At 42.4% G+C, this 20,362-nt stretch overlaps 1 protein-coding gene across 2 annotated transcripts in view; it reads right to left on the bottom strand.

Annotated features, from left to right (window-relative positions):
• The window catches only part of CLCN4 (chloride voltage-gated channel 4), a 28,304-nt gene extending 8,626 nt beyond the window's left edge, over positions 1-19,678 (bottom strand). The window contains exons 1-8 of one of the 2 annotated variants that reach the window (XM_050904930.1): positions 19,535-19,678; positions 19,084-19,183; positions 12,922-13,109; positions 7,277-7,399; positions 5,474-5,680; positions 5,301-5,381; positions 4,212-4,757; positions 1,717-1,903 (exon numbers count right to left, since the gene is read on the bottom strand). In XM_050904930.1, the coding sequence (XP_050760887.1) occupies positions 1,717-1,903; positions 4,212-4,757; positions 5,301-5,381; positions 5,474-5,680; positions 7,277-7,399; positions 12,922-13,109; positions 19,084-19,183; positions 19,535-19,678 (1,576 nt within the window). The remainder of the gene's footprint in view (positions 1-1,716; positions 1,904-4,211; positions 4,758-5,300; positions 5,382-5,473; positions 5,681-7,276; positions 7,400-12,921; positions 13,110-19,083; positions 19,184-19,534) is intronic. The other variant, XM_050904939.1, reaches the window with a different exon arrangement.
• Between the last annotated feature and the right edge of the window lie 684 nt (positions 19,679-20,362).

Below are 20,362 nucleotides of genomic sequence, written 5' to 3'. Positions count from 1 at the left end.
CACTGAATTATTAGGTAACATTTCTCTGCCTCTGTTCAAAAGGTAAATGTAATAAATCTGCTATTTTTAGGCCTCAAAATACAGCACCATTTTAGATGAGAGAAATCAGAAACAGGTCATTAAAAGATGCTTTTAATCTAGCGGCATACAGGAAAATTAAATCGTTGATTATTTAACACGACGATCTGGATATGACTTTCATCTGAGGAATACCTTAAACTTCTGACTGAAAAGCTGAGAGCTGATACCAGAGTAAGGATCATTTAATACTTACTCTATAACTCTAACTCTAAGTGAGACAGGTCTTGGGCTTAAGAACGTGCACTGACCATTCTGCTGTATGTCTCACCATACTATTAAAATCACTGCACCTTGATTTGGACCTTTTAAAAGAGGAAATGTTTGCTGACTAGCAGATCAACTGGAACATCAGAGCAAAATTTTTGTGTATCATTTCTTTTATGAACATTAAGATCATTTATGGACAAGAGGAAGCACTTTACTCTTTTTGACAGTAAGATTCATCCTAGCTATTTTAATGTGTCTACACTGCTGTAGGTGTTCACATCCAAAGGGGTGATCCAGATTGCCTTTATAATCTCTGGAGAAAACCAGGTACTTTTGAGGCCAAATTCATCTGTTCATTTGCCTGGTTTTAGATGTCTATCGCCAGACAAGACTGATCTTTCCAGTATCTCATTTCTCTGTTTTGACTGTGAAGGTTATCAACACAGCTAGCTCAGATGTTGATGTCTACATTACAGACATTAAATTTAGACAAGCAAATCCCACCCTTTCTTCCTCTATAACTGATCACACAAATGATCCTGCTTTTGTAACATGAGACTCCAAAACTGAAACTTTTCCAGCTCTTCCCTGAGTACATCTTTGATTTCAAATCTACCCAATTACAGTAATCATGTGTTATGCCTCCCCCCTATTATTTCATCATCTAATGACGGTATCAACAACAAAAGCAAAAGGAGTTAGAACATACAAGTACAGAAGGGGAAAGATATGATAAGGCAAAAACCTGTTCAGATGGTATGCTTGTAACATTCCTGTTGCATCTATGACTAGAAATTTGATATGTGAGGTATTATTCAATGATCTTGCTTTAATAGTTAACAGATCATTCCTGTTACATCCAATAAATCCTATTAATTGAATGTAATCAGATATTGGCCTATGGTCAAACCAAAACCAAAATACAGCCCAGTTGACCATAGTGTGACACACAGCCAAAATAAGACCCAGAATTTTTACCTCTGTGTAGCTTAAAATTTGGCCAGAACTGGGAAGTTTGTTCCCTGCACTGAGAGAGAACACAGTCTAAACAAGGAAGTAGCTTTAGTCCAGCTGCAGTGGATTTCATTATATCAAAAGGAAAAAAAACCTAGCAAACCCACTCCTTCTTGGAAACCTGTAGCATAACTTTAATTTTTTCTTTCCTTCTATGTGTTTTTTGGCAGATTACAAGGAGTAAGCATTGGTGACTGCAAGCCTCTCTGTTGTTGACTACCTGGCAGGTCACTGGAGAGACCATTAGAGGAAGCTGCCCATGCTTTAGCCCATCGCATCTTGACTTCAACCTCTATTACCTCCAGAAATGCCAGCATAGCACCTAACACAAACACAAAGCCCTCATAAACAATTTGTAGGTCCCCAAACATTGGTGTTATTCATGCAAAAACCAACGATCAGCAGGTACTGTACCCAAGCAAGCTGCCGCTCCCACCATGGCATAAAGTCCCGGTGTGACGCAGTCTGCCCCAGGTCTGCACCAGTTCCTGAAGATGATCCAGTCATGATGGTGATACGCCAGCTGCTCTACTCCAATCCCAACCATCCTGCCAGCCATGGCTCCAACAGCCATGCTGGGAATGAAAAGGCCTGAAGGGATCTTGAATAAAATATAGACACATGAGCACCTTGACAAAAATGACTAGTAACAAACTCACTGATCAAACAATTTATTATTAGCGGCAGGAGAACCCAGTTTCCTTATAAAATGCTAGCTCAGAAGGCCATAGCCTTATGGCAGCCTACAGTGATGTTCCCCGTGGTCTGAGATAGGTTTCTGCAGTGACTGAGTTTGTGTGGCTACATGTGTATTAACAGTTCTATAAAATGTTAATGCATTCTTTTAAGTAATTTTGAATCCTACCTGCTGCATCACACTGAATTTGATAGATAAATGGTGTTTCTGAATAATAGGCTGCTTTTAAAGTCAAGATGCTCCTGGTTTTGCCTTTATTGCTTTCTCAGCAGGAAGTCAGGAGTTGCTGATGGTTCTGTCATGGGTTTGAGAATAAGCTTAACTGAAAGTAACATCTTGATTTCACCCTCTATCACATGGAGTACTTCATAGTCTTATTACTACTCTTTCAGGCTAAATCAGACCAGATTTTAAATTAAATGTCAAATACAGAATAAAAACTCAGAGAAAGGAGGCTGACTGCTCAGAGGCAGCTATTTCTTCATCTCAGTTTGCTACATATTTTCCAGGAAGCTCTATGAATCATTACCTTGTTGTCTGCTATACAGACAAGTCACAAATCATTTAAAAAAAGTATTGAAATGAGAAGGACAAAAAAAAGGAAGAAAAAGAAAATGAAAATTCACTTTGCCTTGGCTAAGCATATTTTCTCTTAGATGTCAAGTGCACCTGCAAGTTGGAGAGAAATTTCCTGGTGAAGACAACTCAGATCTGTGGCAAGGGCTTGCGTGGAGTTTTTGTTGTTTTTAGAGAGGAAAGGCTATTATATCTTTTTAATTCTGAAAATACACCTTGAGCTTCCTAGAGAACTAAATTAACAACCTCAGCATGGCCCAGAGGCATTAGGGCTGATAACAGCAGGCGCTATCTCCCCCACTATATAGTGTTAATTTTATTGATACAGTTGGATTGAGTCTTCTAGATTTGGTGGGTAAAGCTATTTTGTCTGGTTTTTTATGGAATAGTTGAAACTGTCAATTGCTTCTAACAAATTTTAAATATATAGAATAAATAAAGAACCACATATCAAATAAAGAACCAAACTGAGAAGTTTTTAAACAAATGAACAAGCATAACAACTGGCTGCCAGCCATAAATCAGTTTCTGCAGTGAAGGGCATCTCATTTCAAGTCCTCGTCCAGAAATATTACACCTGCAACATCCAAGTGCTCTTAAACTCCCACTTGTTCTCCCTGCTTAGGAAGTCAGCAGGACTCAGTCACTGGTCCTGAATGACCTTCTACCGTTCAGTAGTTCTTGTCATCAGATGGAGAAAACACGAAAGAAAAGCAAAACTCCAACAACTTCCTACTATACTTCGGGTAAAATATCTTCTAAAAGATGGACCCTCAGTGTCTAAGAGAAAGATAAGATGCTTTAGCTTTGAGCATGGTATAAAATATAGTGTATAACTCAGAAAAACCTCCCATCGTCTGCTGCAATCAGATCCAGAACTAAATGCCCAGATAATGGGAGCTGTAGAGAGACAGATATGTGTTTTATATGGGCTCTAGCAATCAGATATATACAACTCACCACAAACAGCTTTGTATATATTGAAAGCTTGGATAAATTGTTCTTGGACCTTTCATCACCCATTTATGGGGAGGGGGAGGAGGAGGAGTGGAAGGAAAAAGTTGTAAATCCAGAATAATCAAATCATACATCCGTCAGTCCTCCCACTCATTCCCTCTTTTTTCCAAGCTACGGTGCTTAAAAAGATTCAAAAATAGCATGTTTCAGCTACTTTTATATTTTTGTGAGGTTTTAAATGTGTAAATCGGTAAATTTAAAGCTATTACTTCCCTGAGCATAGCTGCCTTGAGGCACATTAAGACATTAATCCAACAAGACAAACAACAATGTAAATAGTCCCATATCCCTGAGAGACCTGAAAGACAGCTGCAGTGGGAATCATCTTGAATTTGCTCATTGGGAACAGTGGATTTAAATTCCCACCCAGATTTCTTTTTCACTTAATAAAACTGCAGATGACTAGAAGGCAGAAAAGCCAGGCTCATCCCTCTGCTGCAACAGGGGCCCACAGAGCATGGTGCTGGCAGGCAGGTGAACCAGCAGGCATCTCAACGACACCTGCATGTCTGGGTGTAGGTCAGAGGCACACAAGCTCTGCCAGATAGACCACAGCTGCTGACAGCAACCCAACCGTGCCTTGTGCTCACGACAGCTTCTGCGCCTGTCCCTGATTTACCTTCATGCCGAAAGTGAATATCGTGATGACAATTTTAAACACCAAAGCCAAGGCGAGCTGCCACATGGCGGTGTAGACTCCGGGGCCGGCAGGTCTGTCGGGAATGTCATCCACCGGCCGGGTCATGTTTGGGTCATTGATATAGTCGCAGAGCTGCGAGGACTCCAGGGCACCGCAGTCGTTGAAGAGCTCCGAGATCAGCTCGCTGGTGCTCCTCCGGGTGTAGGGGTTGGGGTAGGCGATGATGGCGGTGATAGCCGTTATCACTATGACCTCCAGGACTGGGTATTTCCCAAGTCTGGTGGTTTTTCGCCTCCTGCACCAGGCGATGTTGCATCGGATAAAGAGGGTCCCCCAGAGGCCGCCGAAGACGCCGAGCAGGATGAAGGGGAAGAGCTCGGCCATGTACCAGGGAGTGTGGTACTCCACGTAGAACAGGACCAGCCGGCTGTTTCCAAAAGGATTGATGGACCTCAGTGTGAAGGCAGCCACGAGAGCAGCAAAAAATGACCTCCAGAGGGTTTTCAGAGGAAAGTAGTAGCTGACCTAAAACCAAGCAGAGACCATAAACACTTCACTGAGTGTGACAGAGGGTGTTTGCTTTAATTGCCGTCGCCATGTGTTTCATCTGTGACTCTACGTCTGACTTTACTGGGAGCGCTAGTCCTTACCGCAGGCAGAACATGTTCACAAAGATATCAGAAAAGGCATTTTCAGATTTCAGATAGGGACTAGCAACCAGTTAAAAATCGATAAATCTAAATCCAAAGTTGCTGGCTAGAGATGGTAAGATGGATGCTCAACAGCTCAGCCCATACGGCAGCAAGCTGAAAGCTGGAGAAACAGAAACCTCAGCACAGGGACACATTTCCAGATTCAATAATTTCATTTGTTTCCAGAAAGCCAGTGCTCTTCTCCTACTCAAATTAGGCTAAAATACCTGGTTATTTCTTATTACTAGAAATCAAAGATTATTTTTGCTTTAGAAGAAAAATAAGCATACAAATATTTGAAAAATAAAGAGGACTCTTAGAAAAAGGTATCAGATGAAAATATATTTATTGAAGCAAGTGAACTGCCAGGTCTCACCTCTTCCAGACTAAAAAGCACGCCTCCAATCGGAGCCCCAAAGGCAACAGAAACTCCTGCGGCGGCTGCAGCCGAAAGCACCTACAAAGCAAATATTTACGTACAAGGCATAAGTCCTTTGAAACACTGAGTATCTGGACAGGAAAATTAGAGATGATGTGAGCCAGCCTCACCTCTCTTCTCTTTCCTTCATTCTTGCTGTACTTTGAGAAAAGGCTGCTGAAGAAGTTTCCACAGCAACAGGCCACGTGGACTAAGGGCCCCTCTTTCCCAAGGCTGAGGCCTGAAGATACCACCAGAACCAAGGTGACTGTTTTGATTAAAAGTGTCCACTTTCCCAGGTAGCCCCTAATAATGAACCCACTCAAGATGGTTTTTATCTGGAAAGCAGGAAGAACATGTTGAAGAGCTGAAGAAACCTTTTCTACTCTGAACTTGCAAATGGAGTTAAAACTCCAGCGGAGTTAAAAAAATTGCAGACTGCTTGAGAAGAAACAGTGATGGAGAGAAAGAAACCGTAGGTAGGGCAACTTTCCCACAGCGATATCTGAGCAGCGGTTAAGCAGACCACACTTTCACTGTTGTTATGGGTCATCCCCTACATCGGTAAGGAGTCTCGCAGAGATCAACAGAAATATGAAACTCTTGCGTATCTCCTTGGCTTACAGGATCAGAGTTAAACTAGACTCAACTTTAACAAAGCACAAAAACCCCCAAATAAACAACCACAGACCTTTCCCAGTTAAAACAAGCAAAAAAAGTTCTAAATATTTGGAATAGCTATGCCATAAAAGCATGCAAGTATTATGAAATGAGAAAGTCTAAGAGATCTTATTTTTATACATTTCCTCTTAATTTTGCATGTGAGTAGCTAGAATAGAGCACAATGCACATGCATGACACACAGGCTGCAGGGTGGGATTTGGGTTTGGACCCTAGCCCTGGAAACGGGCTGGAGCTGAGCATCACCTCACATGAGAGATTTACCAGTCTGAAACTAGATTTACAGTTAACTATGAAAACTTTTTAAAAACACTTACAGATGTATCAAATATGTAACAAACACACACATGTGACTACTTTGAAACATGGAAATTATTTAAACATTTCAAATTATTTGTGGGGTTTTCTTTCCTAGTTGGCTATGAAACATTTGGATGCTTCTCCTAGAGATGAAGAAAAAAAAATATGCCAAGATTTCTAAAATTTGGGCTGTTGATTCTGTCTGCCAGATCCCTAAGTAATAATCCCAGTGGTTCTATAGCACTTTTAATAAAAGACCGCCCTGATTTCAAAAATTTTGAGTAGCTATCCTGCTTGAATTACAGGGTTTCTCATTTTAACAGCTTAAACATGGACTGAGACTCAATATGTAAAATATTGAAAACCAAGTAGAGATTTTGGCTGCCATAATGCTGTCACACCAGCATGACATTGTGTACAAGGACACAATTTGCAGAAGATGGATGCCAGACACTTTTCAGGCATCCCAAATGATGTGTATCTCACATCTTCAGTAGCTTAGGAAACGTTAGCATTGTAGCCCTCCCTCTTCATTTTATTTTGGTTTTATTTAAACCCTAGCCTAGAAAATGACTGGTTTTGTAACTGGCCCAAGTAATTTCATCCAAGGAAAATTCTATATAATCTTCTAGTGAGTACGTGTCTCAGCCGCAAAAAGTTGGAGTCCCTAAAGTGATGACTGGGAGCCGTTGATTTTTAATTCAAGCTCTGGCAATGAAGAAGTATGTACATTAACCTGTCACAGTGGCATTTGAACGTTTTCTACCATGAAAAATTTAGATGGCCGCCATAAAGGCATGTTAGACAAAGGAACGAAGGCAGATGAGATGGAAAGACAATCTTCTTGTTCCTATGCTATCTCATAGCCCAGTTCTGGAATGGGAAAAGGCGGCAAATTATAATTTTTTTGTTTTGTTTGGTATTTGGATATTCATCCACAAAGAGAAACTCACCTCTGGGATTCCAGAGCCACAGGCATAGGGAGCAAACACTCTGACCAGGGAGACTGCCAGGAAAGCAAAACACAGAGCCCACATAATGTATAGAAAATAGTTTAGAATGTAAGCACTTGCACCCTAGAAAAATAACAGTAACAAATATTGTTAGACAAATGCAGGTTGGTAAATCTCACACTTCTACTAGGTATCATGATGGCATGGAGTCTGGTCTTTTCATTTACATGCTAGCTGCTGCTTTTCCTGAGGAAGGACATATAACTTTCTATACTCCAACAATTTTATTACTCATGGAAAGAAGCAGCATACTAATGTATACCTAGCCCCGTCCATACAGTCTGTTTGCAAGGGACCCAAACACCTTAAACAGAGCATCTTTCAAGCACTAAAAAATTAAGCCAACCACAAAAAGTTCCAAAACATCAAACAAATCTGCCATAAGGGCAAAAGTAATTGGTGATAAAAAAGCATGTAATGAAAGAATCTGCTGTGTTCATCCTGTGGTGGATGACAGGGGATAAGACCCTGATACATCTTTTTCTGAGGGCTGGTATTCAAAGGTCAGCTCTCCATGCAGATGCTGATCTTTTCAAATGACATCCCTGTGTATATCAGTAGCCACTTCGGTTCACAAATGGGAAGGGTAAAACCGTAAATAAATCCTTTCCTTCTGTGTGACGCTGTCTATGATAGGGTTGAAAATCATTTGAAAACACAATAGTTTGGCAGATCCCACCCAGACACATCTCAGTCATTTTTGCCCTGATATTTTAAAAGCATTCTAGTCAATAATAAAACCTATCTTCAAACTGAATAGCTTTACTGACAGAATGGAAATACTAATGATCATTAGCAACAGTTGACTGTGCAGTGCCATAGTGAAAGCACAGTCAGTAGTGACCTTCAAGCTTTCTACCTGTCTCCAATGGTCAAGTCAAAACTGTTGTTAAAATCTGCCTTAGAATACCCCTCCCTCTTCACAAGCATAATCTTTTAGATTAATTTCAAAAACCCCACCTACACATACAAAAGAGAATCTAGTCAGAGGCATCAAATTGATACAAGCAGCTTAAGCCTTCAAACAATCTCCTCTAGCAACCTGACACTACAGAATAAAAACCAAGATGAACCTCAGTGCATGAATTGGTATGAATCCTTCACCTCTAAGTGAACTCTTCCTACCGGATGCAATCCCAGCTGCTCAAGAACATCAGGGCCCCTGTCTTTCCTCTGCAGGACAGCAGCCTGGATATCAACATGATGATAAATCAAGTAGGAAAACAGGCATTAATCAGTTGTATCATGTCTTCAGCTAACAGAGCTGGCCAAGCCCGGTTCCCAGTCATAAAAAACCTAGAGCTGAGAAGTCTCCCTGTTTGCAAGCCTGCAAGGAATCAACCTTTAACAGCACGGATGCTTGCTAGCCTCATTTTCCAGGTCTCTGTCCAATTGCAAAGACAGTAAGGGAACCATTGCCCTTATCCTTACGGATATATTTGGAAGAAGGGCAATTTGTTAAGGTCCTCTTGTCCTTGCTGAAGTTAGCAGCTAGCTTTGCAATAACAGCAGCAGAGCAATACGATGCCATCGCCCAATGCCCTGAGACTAAGCAGTCATGGATCCCACATTTACAGTGATTGACATCCGTCTGTAGTAACCATGGATCTTTGTTGCTACAGCTGAAGACAGTCTCATGAATGTCGTCTTCTAGTGCTTTCAATTACAAACAGCTATGCCAATATTTACTCTTCCTCTAGAGAAAACTCTGGATATGTTGCCCCAGGGCAAAATTCTCTTGTCAGTGTGAACCTGGAGTAACTCGAAAGAAGACCAAAGCCATTACAACAATTTGGCCCTACAATGCTGAGCGAAAGCTGTAGTTTTGCTTCCAAATTCACTGGAGTCATATTAACTTTGTTTCTTTTTACTTCTTCTTCTTTCACATCTCAGAAGTCATATGAAAACTATGTCAGCTCGTTACTGCAATCACACATACACCTACAGCACTGTGGCAGGACCCCACAAGAGTCTATATGGTCAGTTCAGTCTTATCCCTTGGGACAGCTCTCATTGTTACATTTTCCAGATATCTGGCATTCTGCAGGTCCAATTGCAGCAGTTTCTAATGATTAATAATAAGAAAACCTTTGGGAAGTGAAGTAGTAGTAACTCAGTATAGCAAATGGCTCATTTCTCATTCATTACATGCCATTATGATTACTAAAGGCCCTGAATCAGTAAAAGTCTTAAGCATGTACACTGGAATCAGAGACAAAAAAGGTCATCAGCAGAGATGATCCTGCTAAGACCTTTTCCAGTAGTGGCTCAAAGGACTCACCCTGCCAGCAATAGCAATGAAGCAAGTAGGGGAACTGAGCAAAATTTTGTATTTTAGTTTGCAAGACCTAGCAGTATTTCAGATCTGGTGTCAGTCCAGTTTAGGTACACATGGAACGCAATTGAAAACAACCCTCACAAACTCAGAATACTGAAATAAACCACATCCCTCAGGATGCCATCCAATGCTTGTTTTCTCCAGAGGCCCAGAGCTCTGCTCTGACTCGACTGGGGATCTCACAGCTTGCAGACTCCCTCCTGTGGACGTTGCAGCAATGTGTCTCCTCAAGGCCCTCAAGACTGACAGATTGAAGGCTGCAAAATTGGGAAGTGGGTTCCAGCTATAGAGAGGCTTCCTTGTCTTGCAGATCTCAGCTTCATGACAGGAGATCCAGAAGCCCTGGGATGGGAATCCAGTCCATTGCTGGATCCAGTGTCATGAGCCATGGAAGACACGGGGTCCTTTCCTCTACCTTGGATAGGTGCAAGGCACCAGAAATGGGGTCCTCAGCTCCAGTGAAGTTGAGGTTGGGACCAAGCTGGATCTGCAGAATAGGGAAGCTCTGGCTCACCAGATACTGGCTAGAGATCTAGCTGAAGTGGGTGGCATCTGATGTGCTTTAACGCATCCACTCCTCCAGTGAATTTGAGGTTTTGAAACTCTCTCGCATCAAAAAAACTCTTCACCTGCTCTTTGGAAGCAGTTCAGGACCGGAGGGATGAAGGATATAATTGGCCTACAAAACAGTGATTAGGGAAGAAAACAGCCTGGTATGTGTCTGATATGCTATTATGTTTTCCATAATAATTTATATCAAGACTCTGCTTTGGGCTCATCTTACAGGAGGACTAGAATGAAAACATTTTCCAAGAGATGCCGTAGGAAATGTCACAATTCTCAGTGAGAAGATATGTACAGGGTTTATCACAGCCATAAATCAGCAAAACCACAAGGAAATACTGATCTAAATCTTAGTCCTCAAAATGTCAAATTTAGTTGGCTATGATGAGAAAGAGTCACAGTCATGCATCAAAAAAGAAGACATGTCTGACCAGAGTACCTTTAGGGAAACTGTTCCAAATACTTTTTGTCTAAAATGTGCTCCAAATTAGTTCTTCTGCACACTGCTGTTTTATAGGGCTCTTATGCAAATGTCGGGCACAAAGTGAAGCAACATACAAACGAAAAAAAAAAGGCAAAATTATCCTGAAACTCAGTCAAATTCAGTGTATTTTGATCCCTCCTAGAGTCCTCTACAGCTACAGGAATCATGCAAAACTTGCCCATATCGTAGGCCTTTTGCTACCAAACGGAATTTTTACTTTCCATATTCACATTTTTGTTGGGCTTTGCCTGGGATTTCAATGTAACAGTAATAGACAGCTATATTAATATTTACAGCATCCATTGGGCCATGGCAGCCAGAAACCCACAGATCTGAGAGGCCCATTTGTTTTGAGAAAGAGCCTAAAACTAAGCCAAGATGAACCTTTTTTTCCACTGTGACAGTACACTAGAGGGTGAGAAGCCCAATTCCAATATAAAATTAGCAAAGTTTCACAATGCCCACCTAGCTGATACCTTTCTTATAGGCCACAGCATACAACAGTCATGACTGCTGATTTCGAGTAGCAGGCAAAAGCAATAAATTTTCTCAAGGATATGCACCGTTTATATATTCCAGCCTTTCAGAGTAACAGCATGTCAAACACATGCACAGGATTTCCAAATCCCACAGCAATTTTAACAGTCTCCTCTTTTTTCCCTTCCCACGTTTTTTTGTTCTCTTAAATTACAACATCATCCCCAGTCCTGCAACTTTATACCAGGGTAATATTTCTTCACTGTTAGAAAGACACAACCACCCAAACCATCTGTTAATGAAGACCAGTGTGAACCTAGCAAACCTCTGGCAAAGGGAAGCTTGGCACTGTGGACTGGCAACTGTGCAGAGAAATCTCTGCCTGTGATTAAATGGTGGGAATATTCAGGAACAGTGAGCACCCCACTACTTTCACTACGGTTAATTAGAACTATGGAAAATTGGGCTATACATATTCACAGACACTCTCATCTAGTACTACTTGTATTGTAAACCTAAAGCGGCACTGAAAGGAACATGAATGACAAACTTGTACGGCGATGAAGGTGCCCTCAAACACTTTCTGCAGGACCAGACTACCTCCACACTGGGGGAAGATCCAAGGCAATCTCTCCAAGTCAGCCATTTTTTAATTGTCTGGCTGGAGATGATTTATCCCATAGAAGTATATATTTTCTTCTCCTATTATTGACCAAACTGCATTACCAGATTTTTTTTTTTTAAAGTCCCATTACATACTTAAGCCCATTCTCTTCAAAGCCACGTTCATCCCACCTCCAAGTCATACTCATTTTTTGTCATATTCAAGTCACCTGTAGAAATGGGGGGGAGGAAGGATTCAAGACAATAATTCTGCCCAAAAATTTGAATTGTGAAGGGATCAATATTATTCAATACATTGAATAGCTTAGGTTGAAAATAAAATGTCCTTTTTTGTATTTTTTATAAAAGTATCATCTGCTAAAAGGAGTATAGAAAGGTTTCTTTTGATGTCTTCAAAATGAAACTCTCACTTGCTTTACTTTGAAACAGCATTCTTGGTACTTAAAATTACTACAATTTAAAAAAAAAAGGGATAGAAAAAAGTTCTTAAAATATAAGTTTCAAGTCCATCCAGATCAGTTTTTTCCCTTCCTGTTCACTCCCCTGCAAATTTTTCACTTTGGCCATCTCCCAGGGAGCCCATTACTTCCCCAGCTTTTGGCGCTAGCTAAATATTTTGCTCTCTGATAGAGAAACTGATTGCAAGGGCATAACAAGCAGTTCTTACACAGCTCCCACTACTACTCACAGCATCTGAATACTTGACAACCATCTGCAATCCCTAAAATTTCCTCTTAAATGTATTTGTCAGGGATCAACTTTTTTGTCCCATAAAATTGTGTTTAAAAGAAAAAAATTGGATAGCAGCTCAGATCCCCTGGTGATTATGTTATGAGTGTTATGAAACGCTTTTGGTTTAACACTGATAAAAAGAAAGAGCGATCTCGCAGTTTTCCAATTTCCGTCACACACGGCACTGAAACAATGGGACCTCTCCCAAGTTAAGCAGATATTGCTTGTGGAAATATCTTTTTTTTGCAGCACACTCAGTTCATTACTTTCTCTTTCAGAGAAACTCTCTGGAGGGAACATCAGCAAGTATGAAAAAAGGGCATTCCCTGGCCTGCTGTGACCCCAACCTAATCAGGTCTCCCGTACCTCAGTCTGGCTTACAAGAAGTTCAGACCATTTCTGCCACTGGGGACATTTGTCCCTGTCATCGAATGTAGTCTCATTAGACGTCCAGCAGCACTGCTCGTGACTGTACCAGAAGGCAGACAGGCAGACACCCTCTTTCAGGTCTGTCATCCAATCCACAGCTAAATCTATCACTCCAGCTAACGTGCCTGGGAAAAGAAATGCAGAAATAGAAACCGTGGCATTAAAAAATATCAAGTTGCAAGGAAAATATATCTAATTATAATAACAGCAAAAACCCCATGATTTGCGGAAGCAGCTGCAATGTAAGCATGAATATACCAAAGAACTGGGGGCAATGACGAGTTTGCAAAGAAACAGCCACACCAGCTTGTTGTCTGACCTTCAATGCTCTCTCATAAGCTTTTATTTTAAATATTATAATTTTCCTACTGACTGATTGCCAAATAGGGAAGGCATAACTGATGTAGGGCCTGATCCTGCAGTCTGTCCCAGGCAGGTGCACCATTTGACTAAGATAAGGAGGACTTCACGCAGGGTCTCTCTACACATACTAAGCCGCAGGTCTCAAACCACACTGTGTATTTCAGGGGTAGGGGAGGAGGAGGACACGTATGTTTTCCTATAGCCTTACTGGTCCCAACGCAGCAACCTTTTAGAAGGACAATTTCAGTACAGGAACAATATGGATGCCAAATTCTGACTTACGAACTTAACGGAATCGGGCTCCCGATGCATACATTCCTTAGCAATCCAAACACGCAGAATAAAATTAGCCTTCAAGTCCTCCCTGTACCCAGCGAACCCTTACTTCAGTTTTCCCCCAGCGATTACACAGAGCTACAGCGACACGCGGTGGCCACCGGACACAGACACGGGTAAACGGGGATGTGGCCAGAGCCCGGGGAAAAAAATCCCGCTTTTTTTCTAGGGCGTTTGCTCGCCAGCGATAAGAACCTGCCCCAGCACCAGCACCCTCGGAGCAGATGTGTCCTCACGAACGCAGCACCGGCAGGAACGGGGGGGCTGGGAGCAGCCAGCACACAGAAAGGCAGACCTGTGTTCGGTCCCCGTGTCCGTAGTTGCTGGAAAGCATTAAACCGCCAGCTGATGGAAGAGTCGTTTAGTGTTTTCCAAATCCCTCTCATACACAATGGAAAGGAGAAGTCAACATTATTTTTACAAGTAATCATTAATACAATTTCAGGAAACCAGTAATGGATCTGAACAGAAATTATCAGTGCATTTCAGTAGGACTAAAACACTGGGGAAAAAAATGCTTTGGAAAATGCAAAATGGTTTGGTTTTATGTTTCCAAAACTTCTAGCTTTGTGGCTCCTGCTAAGAATGCAATTACATGAAGCAGGGTGGGGGCTGCTCCCCTTTCCCCTAGCAGCTAGGACACACAGGTGGGTTCAAGAGCCAGTTTATTTGACCTGGAACTAAAGTTTTCTGCTTTTCATTTCTGTGAAAAAGGAAAAAAAAAAAAAAACATTTCAAATAATTCAGGCATGTGTAACCTGGTTTTTATTCCATAAAACAGAAAAAAACCACCAGTGTTCACAGAGCTTTACACATAAGTATATCTTTTCACTCCCTTAAGAAGGATACTTGTCCCCACACTGACAAGCGATGTGACTAGGGTAGCAGTGAAGAATTTTTGTTGTATAGGAATAATCTGAAGAATGACACAGATACACTAGACAAGATCACAAAAAAAAGGTTGCAGAAGGGAGTAATGTTGTCTGCACCAATTATTTTCTTTCACGAAGACCTTGCCTTTCTCTTGCTTACTCTTTTCCATTTTCCCAAGTTTCTATGGAAACCATGAACCATATTCTTAGGTGATGATAAATCACTGTGTTGCTAGTAACGTCAGTATGTGTAGCTTACTGAGTTTTGCAGTAAACTCTAAATTCTCCTCTAATTTTCGGAAAGTTTCAGGAAACCGTACAAAGAATCCTCATCTCTTGGACATGACCACCAAATGCTGTGCCTCTTGTATCTCTTGATGGACCCTTATTATTGTCTGTAGTTACCCTAATCTTCAAAGCTCACATCACAGTTAACCAGGCAATTGAGTATTAATGCTACCTAGCAGAAGGCGCAAAGGAAGGCAGGCTTTTGAATGTTTTTCCCCGATAAAGTTAATAAATAGAGTGAGGAACAAACATTCAGTTCTCTAATATAACAAGCTCACGTGCACCCCAGTAGCTCTAGGAAAATGTGCTTAATTATGCAGCTGATCTAATCCCTTTTGCCAAATGCTTTGGGATCCACATAAGGAGGAAAATGCTACATGCAATTTACTGCACGTGCTTTACAGAGAAGAAAATCATGAGAGGGGAGGGCCAGTGCTTGCAGGATAATAGTGCAATAGTGAATGCTTCACAAGACACGTGACCAGGGCTAGAAGTTTTCCAAGTTCTGAATCTTTGCAACTTTAAGTGAAATTAATGGAAGTTGCAGACTGTTCAGCATCTCAGAAAGTCAAGCCTTTAACTTCTTGTGCTTACCACAGCTGTCTAGATTGTAATAGAGCATAAGTTTATATCTCCCTATTTCTCCCATCAAAGGAACTGAACTTCTTCCCCCTTCTACGTAACCTCCTGCCCAGAATGAAAAACAACGAAGCACTCCAAAGCCGGGAAATACTGAACTTCATGTTAGCGCTTTACCTCTCTCCTTTTCCTTTGGCTGATGATGCCCAATACTCATCCTTTACAATGCCCTAATGAGAATGCTAAAAATTTACTTTGAAAACATAGTTTTCCTGATGCACCTGTGCCAGAAAACAGTATCATCCAACTGGCACGGCACTGAATTACAAAGGGGATTTTTGCACTTCCAGCTCCAGTACCAGAGCATTTTAGCATTAGTATGATAGTACTTTTTGTCACATAGCTTCAGAAAACAGAGACTCTTTTGCTGATCTATAAATAGCATATACCTTCAACTGGCTAGTAGTAATGGTTAGGTTGAGGGATGGCCACTGGTCTGCAGGCAGGATGGGCGCAGTAAAAACTCAGAATTCCTTAAAAACGAGTGCCTAAAAATTCAGCACCCACATCTAAAATTTTTAGGCTCATTTCCCCATACATTGCTTTGTATTTCTCCAGAAAGTGTGCAAACTTTCTGACCGAGACAGGCCCAGGTAGTGCTCAGTATCTTTTTCTGGAGCATCATGTGAGCAGTTTTCATCTAATCTCCACACCAAACAGCATTCGTGGGTGTTACTGTTCCTTCCCCCTTCCCAAAATGAGCAGGCTCTGGCTCCCAAGACCTCATTTCCAGAAGCTCCTTAGTGCCTTTCCAGCCACTTGACAGTGTCATACGCCATCTTCTCCCTCCACTTAGCACCTGAGGGTTTGAGGACCTGTGGGTACACGGCTCTCAGAGAGCCTGGGAGCTAGCTGTGTCGGACTGTGGCGGCAGCGAGGGGCTCCGCTCAGGCTAATGTACGTGTGCACACTCACTCATGAAACTTTGGTCTGATTCCCAAATGGCTGCTGTTACATTCTTAACATACTTTGGTGTTACTCAAAACATACAGGTCTAACTGTGAAGCTGGCCCTGCTGTGAGCAGGAAGCCAGAGCAGACTCCCTCCAGAGGTCCCTTTCCCACTTACACTTTTCTGGGACTAACGAAGGATGTAGGTTCGATGACACTACAAAAATGACATGAGTCATACTGCCAAATGGGATGGTCCTCTCCTTCCTCCCTCCATCAGCTCCTTCCCGTTAGTAATATTTTGATTGCTTGTGGCTCTGTGGTGACCAACCCTGCTGAGCCCACTGATCAACTGAAAACTGATCTGGCCATTTTTTCCACCAAGTCAGTTCCCAGATTCACCCTCCCTGTGCAGCTGCACGTGCACAAGGCAACAGGGCCCGTGGTGGAGACACTGGAGGGCAAGGATTGCTCCTTTTGGCCACATCAGCTTGTGCTGGCTGTGGAGGTGCAGCCTTTGAAGTGTTGCAAAACCTGAAAGATTCAGTTGACCAAATTGGTGGGGTTTAGGCTTCTAGATCAGTTAAGCTCACTTTAAACTCCTGGGCCTGGGTAAATCATCCAAGTGCCTTTGGAAATACATGGAGGCTCCTGCCATCCCCTTCCCCCATTGCCCACCCCTGCCTTCTGCTTCCCCTAGGTCCCACCTTGCTGCCCTCCATCCCCAGCAGGGGGGCAGCAGGGGCAGGGTGCTCCACAAGACCCTCAAGCCCTGGGTACTGCTGCTGCTGCTCTCCCCTTCCTCTCCCACTCCTCGCCACACCTTCTCCTTGCCTCTGGCAATGCCTGGACCCAGCTGCCCAGCAGCTCACCCAGTGCCCGTGCGGCTGAGCCAGGCTGCTCCCCTTGGAGCAGCGGTAGCTTCTGCCTGTTCAGCAGGAGAAGAGGGACCATGGAGGAGCCAGGCTGGTCCACGCAAGCCTGTGTGATCACACAGGTGCCCTCGTGGCAGGCCGGCTTCTCTGAGCAGGCAGTATTTCAAGTAGAGAGGGAAACGACATGAAGTGCCTCTTGACTGCACCACCAATCTCACCTCCTCCCTCCCCAAACCTGGTTAAGAAACCTCATCCACTCATCAATAATCCCCCCCACTCATCAAAGGGGTGTTGACCGCTCGCTGATGCTGAGATGGTGACTCTCCATCTTTGCCCTGTCCCAGAAACGCTGAAGGCACAGAGCACATGTGTCATTTCAACGGCAGGCAGAAAAAGTCTACAGGGCTCAGCCCAGATCACAAGCACGCAGGTAATTTTTGTTCTCTAGCTGATGCACAAGTCCTTGTCCCAATTTAAAAACAAACTAATTTGATTTGACTTTTTAAGGTAAAACATGTTGCTCTGCACCCCTGTCATTGAAAAGGTTGCAAAAGATAACACGTCTCAGCTGCAGCTTACCCTTGACCTCCATTCCCAAGCTGGACGTACCAGCACTAGAGCTCATCAGATGTCAGCAACTCTGGCTTTTGACAATGTTGAGGATTTCAGCATGAGGTTTCATGGCAAACTAGAAGTGAAACAAACCTTTTGGGATATTTTTACTAAAATGGGAGTGTATACCACATTCTCTGTATGAGTGAGGGGATTACTGATCAGCTTGTGGGAGGTCACTAGAGCCATCAGGGCTTGCTCTAACTTTATTTGCAAGCAGAATTCTCCATCCCAGATGAGGCCAACACTGGCCTTCAGGCAGGGTTCGGCAGCCCTGGTAGTACACAGTCTATCAGACTCTCTTCCCATCTTGCCCTCCCATCAAAGCTTTTGTGGAAACAAGTGTACCTCTAGAAAATAACATAATTTGCCAAAAATCTCACTTCAGCAACATTTTCTCAAGAACTTCACCAGTACTTCTGAGGCTCCTGAACAACTGTAATAAACATATTAACTTGACAGTTGGTAAGCACAAAATTCACACCACTTGGAAATTGTGAAAGTTCACATCATGCTTTTACCGAGCAGCATGATACAAGAGCACCCTGACATCACTGAAAAAGCATACAAAATGGCAGCTGTTTCAACTTGGTAAGAGAAGTGCAGCTTTCCAAGTTGGAAGATGTGCTAAACTGAGCAGAAGACAGGAGCAATTTGGGAAATTAATGAATTTGCCATCTGAGTTTGAGCAGGCTGTTAAATATGTCATGTCTGTCTGGCCTGGAAGCACATCTGAAACTGAGTCTGAAACTGTATTTTCCCTTCATGCATATATAAAGAAGATAACCCAGTGGATATAGCAATTTACAAAGCTCCCCTTTGAGTGTCCACAACCAACATTTTCCCCACATCGTAATTTTTACTTGCAGAATTAAAGTAAGTGAAGACAAGAAAAAAAATCCTACCAATAAAATTGACTTCCGTGAATCAAAGATTCGGAAAGTCAAAGTAGCCCATCGAGTTTAAAGCACTCAGATGCGTATTTCTAAAAGCAATAGAAAAATCCCTCTACTGGTGAATAACATTTTTTCTAGGTCACTACTCAGCGGGAGACTTTGCAAGTGGGTATTTTTATTAAGGATTATAACTGCATGGATGCATAGCTGTCTTTTTAGCTTGAAACATCAGTGGAGAGACAATGAAGTAAAAGGAGAAGCAGATGGCACTGCAGCAAACTTGGGTGAAATGGTTTGGGGCATAACTGTAATGCTAACACACACGTACCTGCCAGTAGTCCTATGAGAAGCATTACAACCCATCCTGACCAGGCATCCAGCAAACTCTTGATGAACTCCCATATGGATTCCTTACTCTTGCTTGTAATCTGAAATTAAACATATATATAGACATGTTGCCGATTCAGGCTGACACAGTTTTACTGTATAATGTTTAAAACAAAAAAATATTTAACCTCCTAGAAGATGTATACAATTTCTCTACTCTCTGCTCCCCCCAGTCTCAATCATTTTTTAGAGGTGTTCTGCTGATTAAGTTGCCAGAAGCCCTTTCATATTTACAAACTCAAGACATATCACATCCATATTTTTAGAAGTCCTCCTCAAGTCATACAACAAGGTAGGAAGCAATAACTTTGGAAAACTGCTTGTTTTTCTCACCACCAGGATGGCTGTAACCCAGGGACTGCGATGCATCAAAGCCTTTGATGCACCTTTACCTTTCTATGGCGGTCAGTGTCACGTGATTTCTCCCGCAGCCAGTCGATGGTGTGGAAATCTTCATAAGTTCCAACGTCGGGGAAAGGCTCATCCAGAAAATCCATCAGGTTGCCAGAACCATTCATGTCTCCTGCATTGACCATATTAGGGTCTGTATGTAGAGGAAGAAGTATGTCAATAAATTCATGCAGCTTTGCCAGATATCTCAGAATCAAGTTTTCCAAAATACCTCCACAAACCACAAAGTCAAGAGAGCATGAGTCAGCAGTCCTGGGGGGCACTTACTGAAATCTATTCATTGCCACTAGAAAAAGAATTTTGCTGAAGACTACTTCAACAGCTTAGCAAACCCTAAAAAGCACATACAAAAAGCACAGCGTCCAAGTGCAGAAATACCAGCTTTCCTGAAAACAGACCCCCAAAACCCAGGATGGTTCTAGGCTTCTTCTGCAATGATACATCCTGATCACATGCTGGAAGAAGTGCCCTGCCTGCAGGAAGGTCATCAAGTAGGCAAGGCCTGCAGGAAGATCATCGAGTAGGCAAGGTCGCCAGCTCAGAAAACAAATGATAATACACTAGAATGTGCCATTCATCATGAACTGCAGATTTCACATGGCACCATTAGTCATAACACTGCAGTGTTGTCTAGTTTTTCATGCTCAAAGCTCCCTGCATTGATCTGCTTTCCTTCCACTGCTCAAAAGGCAAAGCTCGAGATCACAGTATGTCTACTCTGCATCAGGTCTGGAAATGCAGTATCTTCTTCCAGTTTGCTTCTCGAGGGTTAGGAGCAGAACTATTCTTGGGAGAACCTGAGTGGTGAC

The sequence above is a fragment of the Gymnogyps californianus genome, chromosome 1 (genome assembly GCF_018139145.2).
Source record: "Gymnogyps californianus isolate 813 chromosome 1, ASM1813914v2, whole genome shotgun sequence".
In the NCBI taxonomy this organism is placed as follows: Eukaryota; Metazoa; Chordata; class Aves; order Accipitriformes; family Cathartidae; genus Gymnogyps; species Gymnogyps californianus.
The sequence above is the reverse complement of the archived record's forward strand: the minus strand, read 5'-3'. Positions and strand labels throughout refer to the sequence as shown.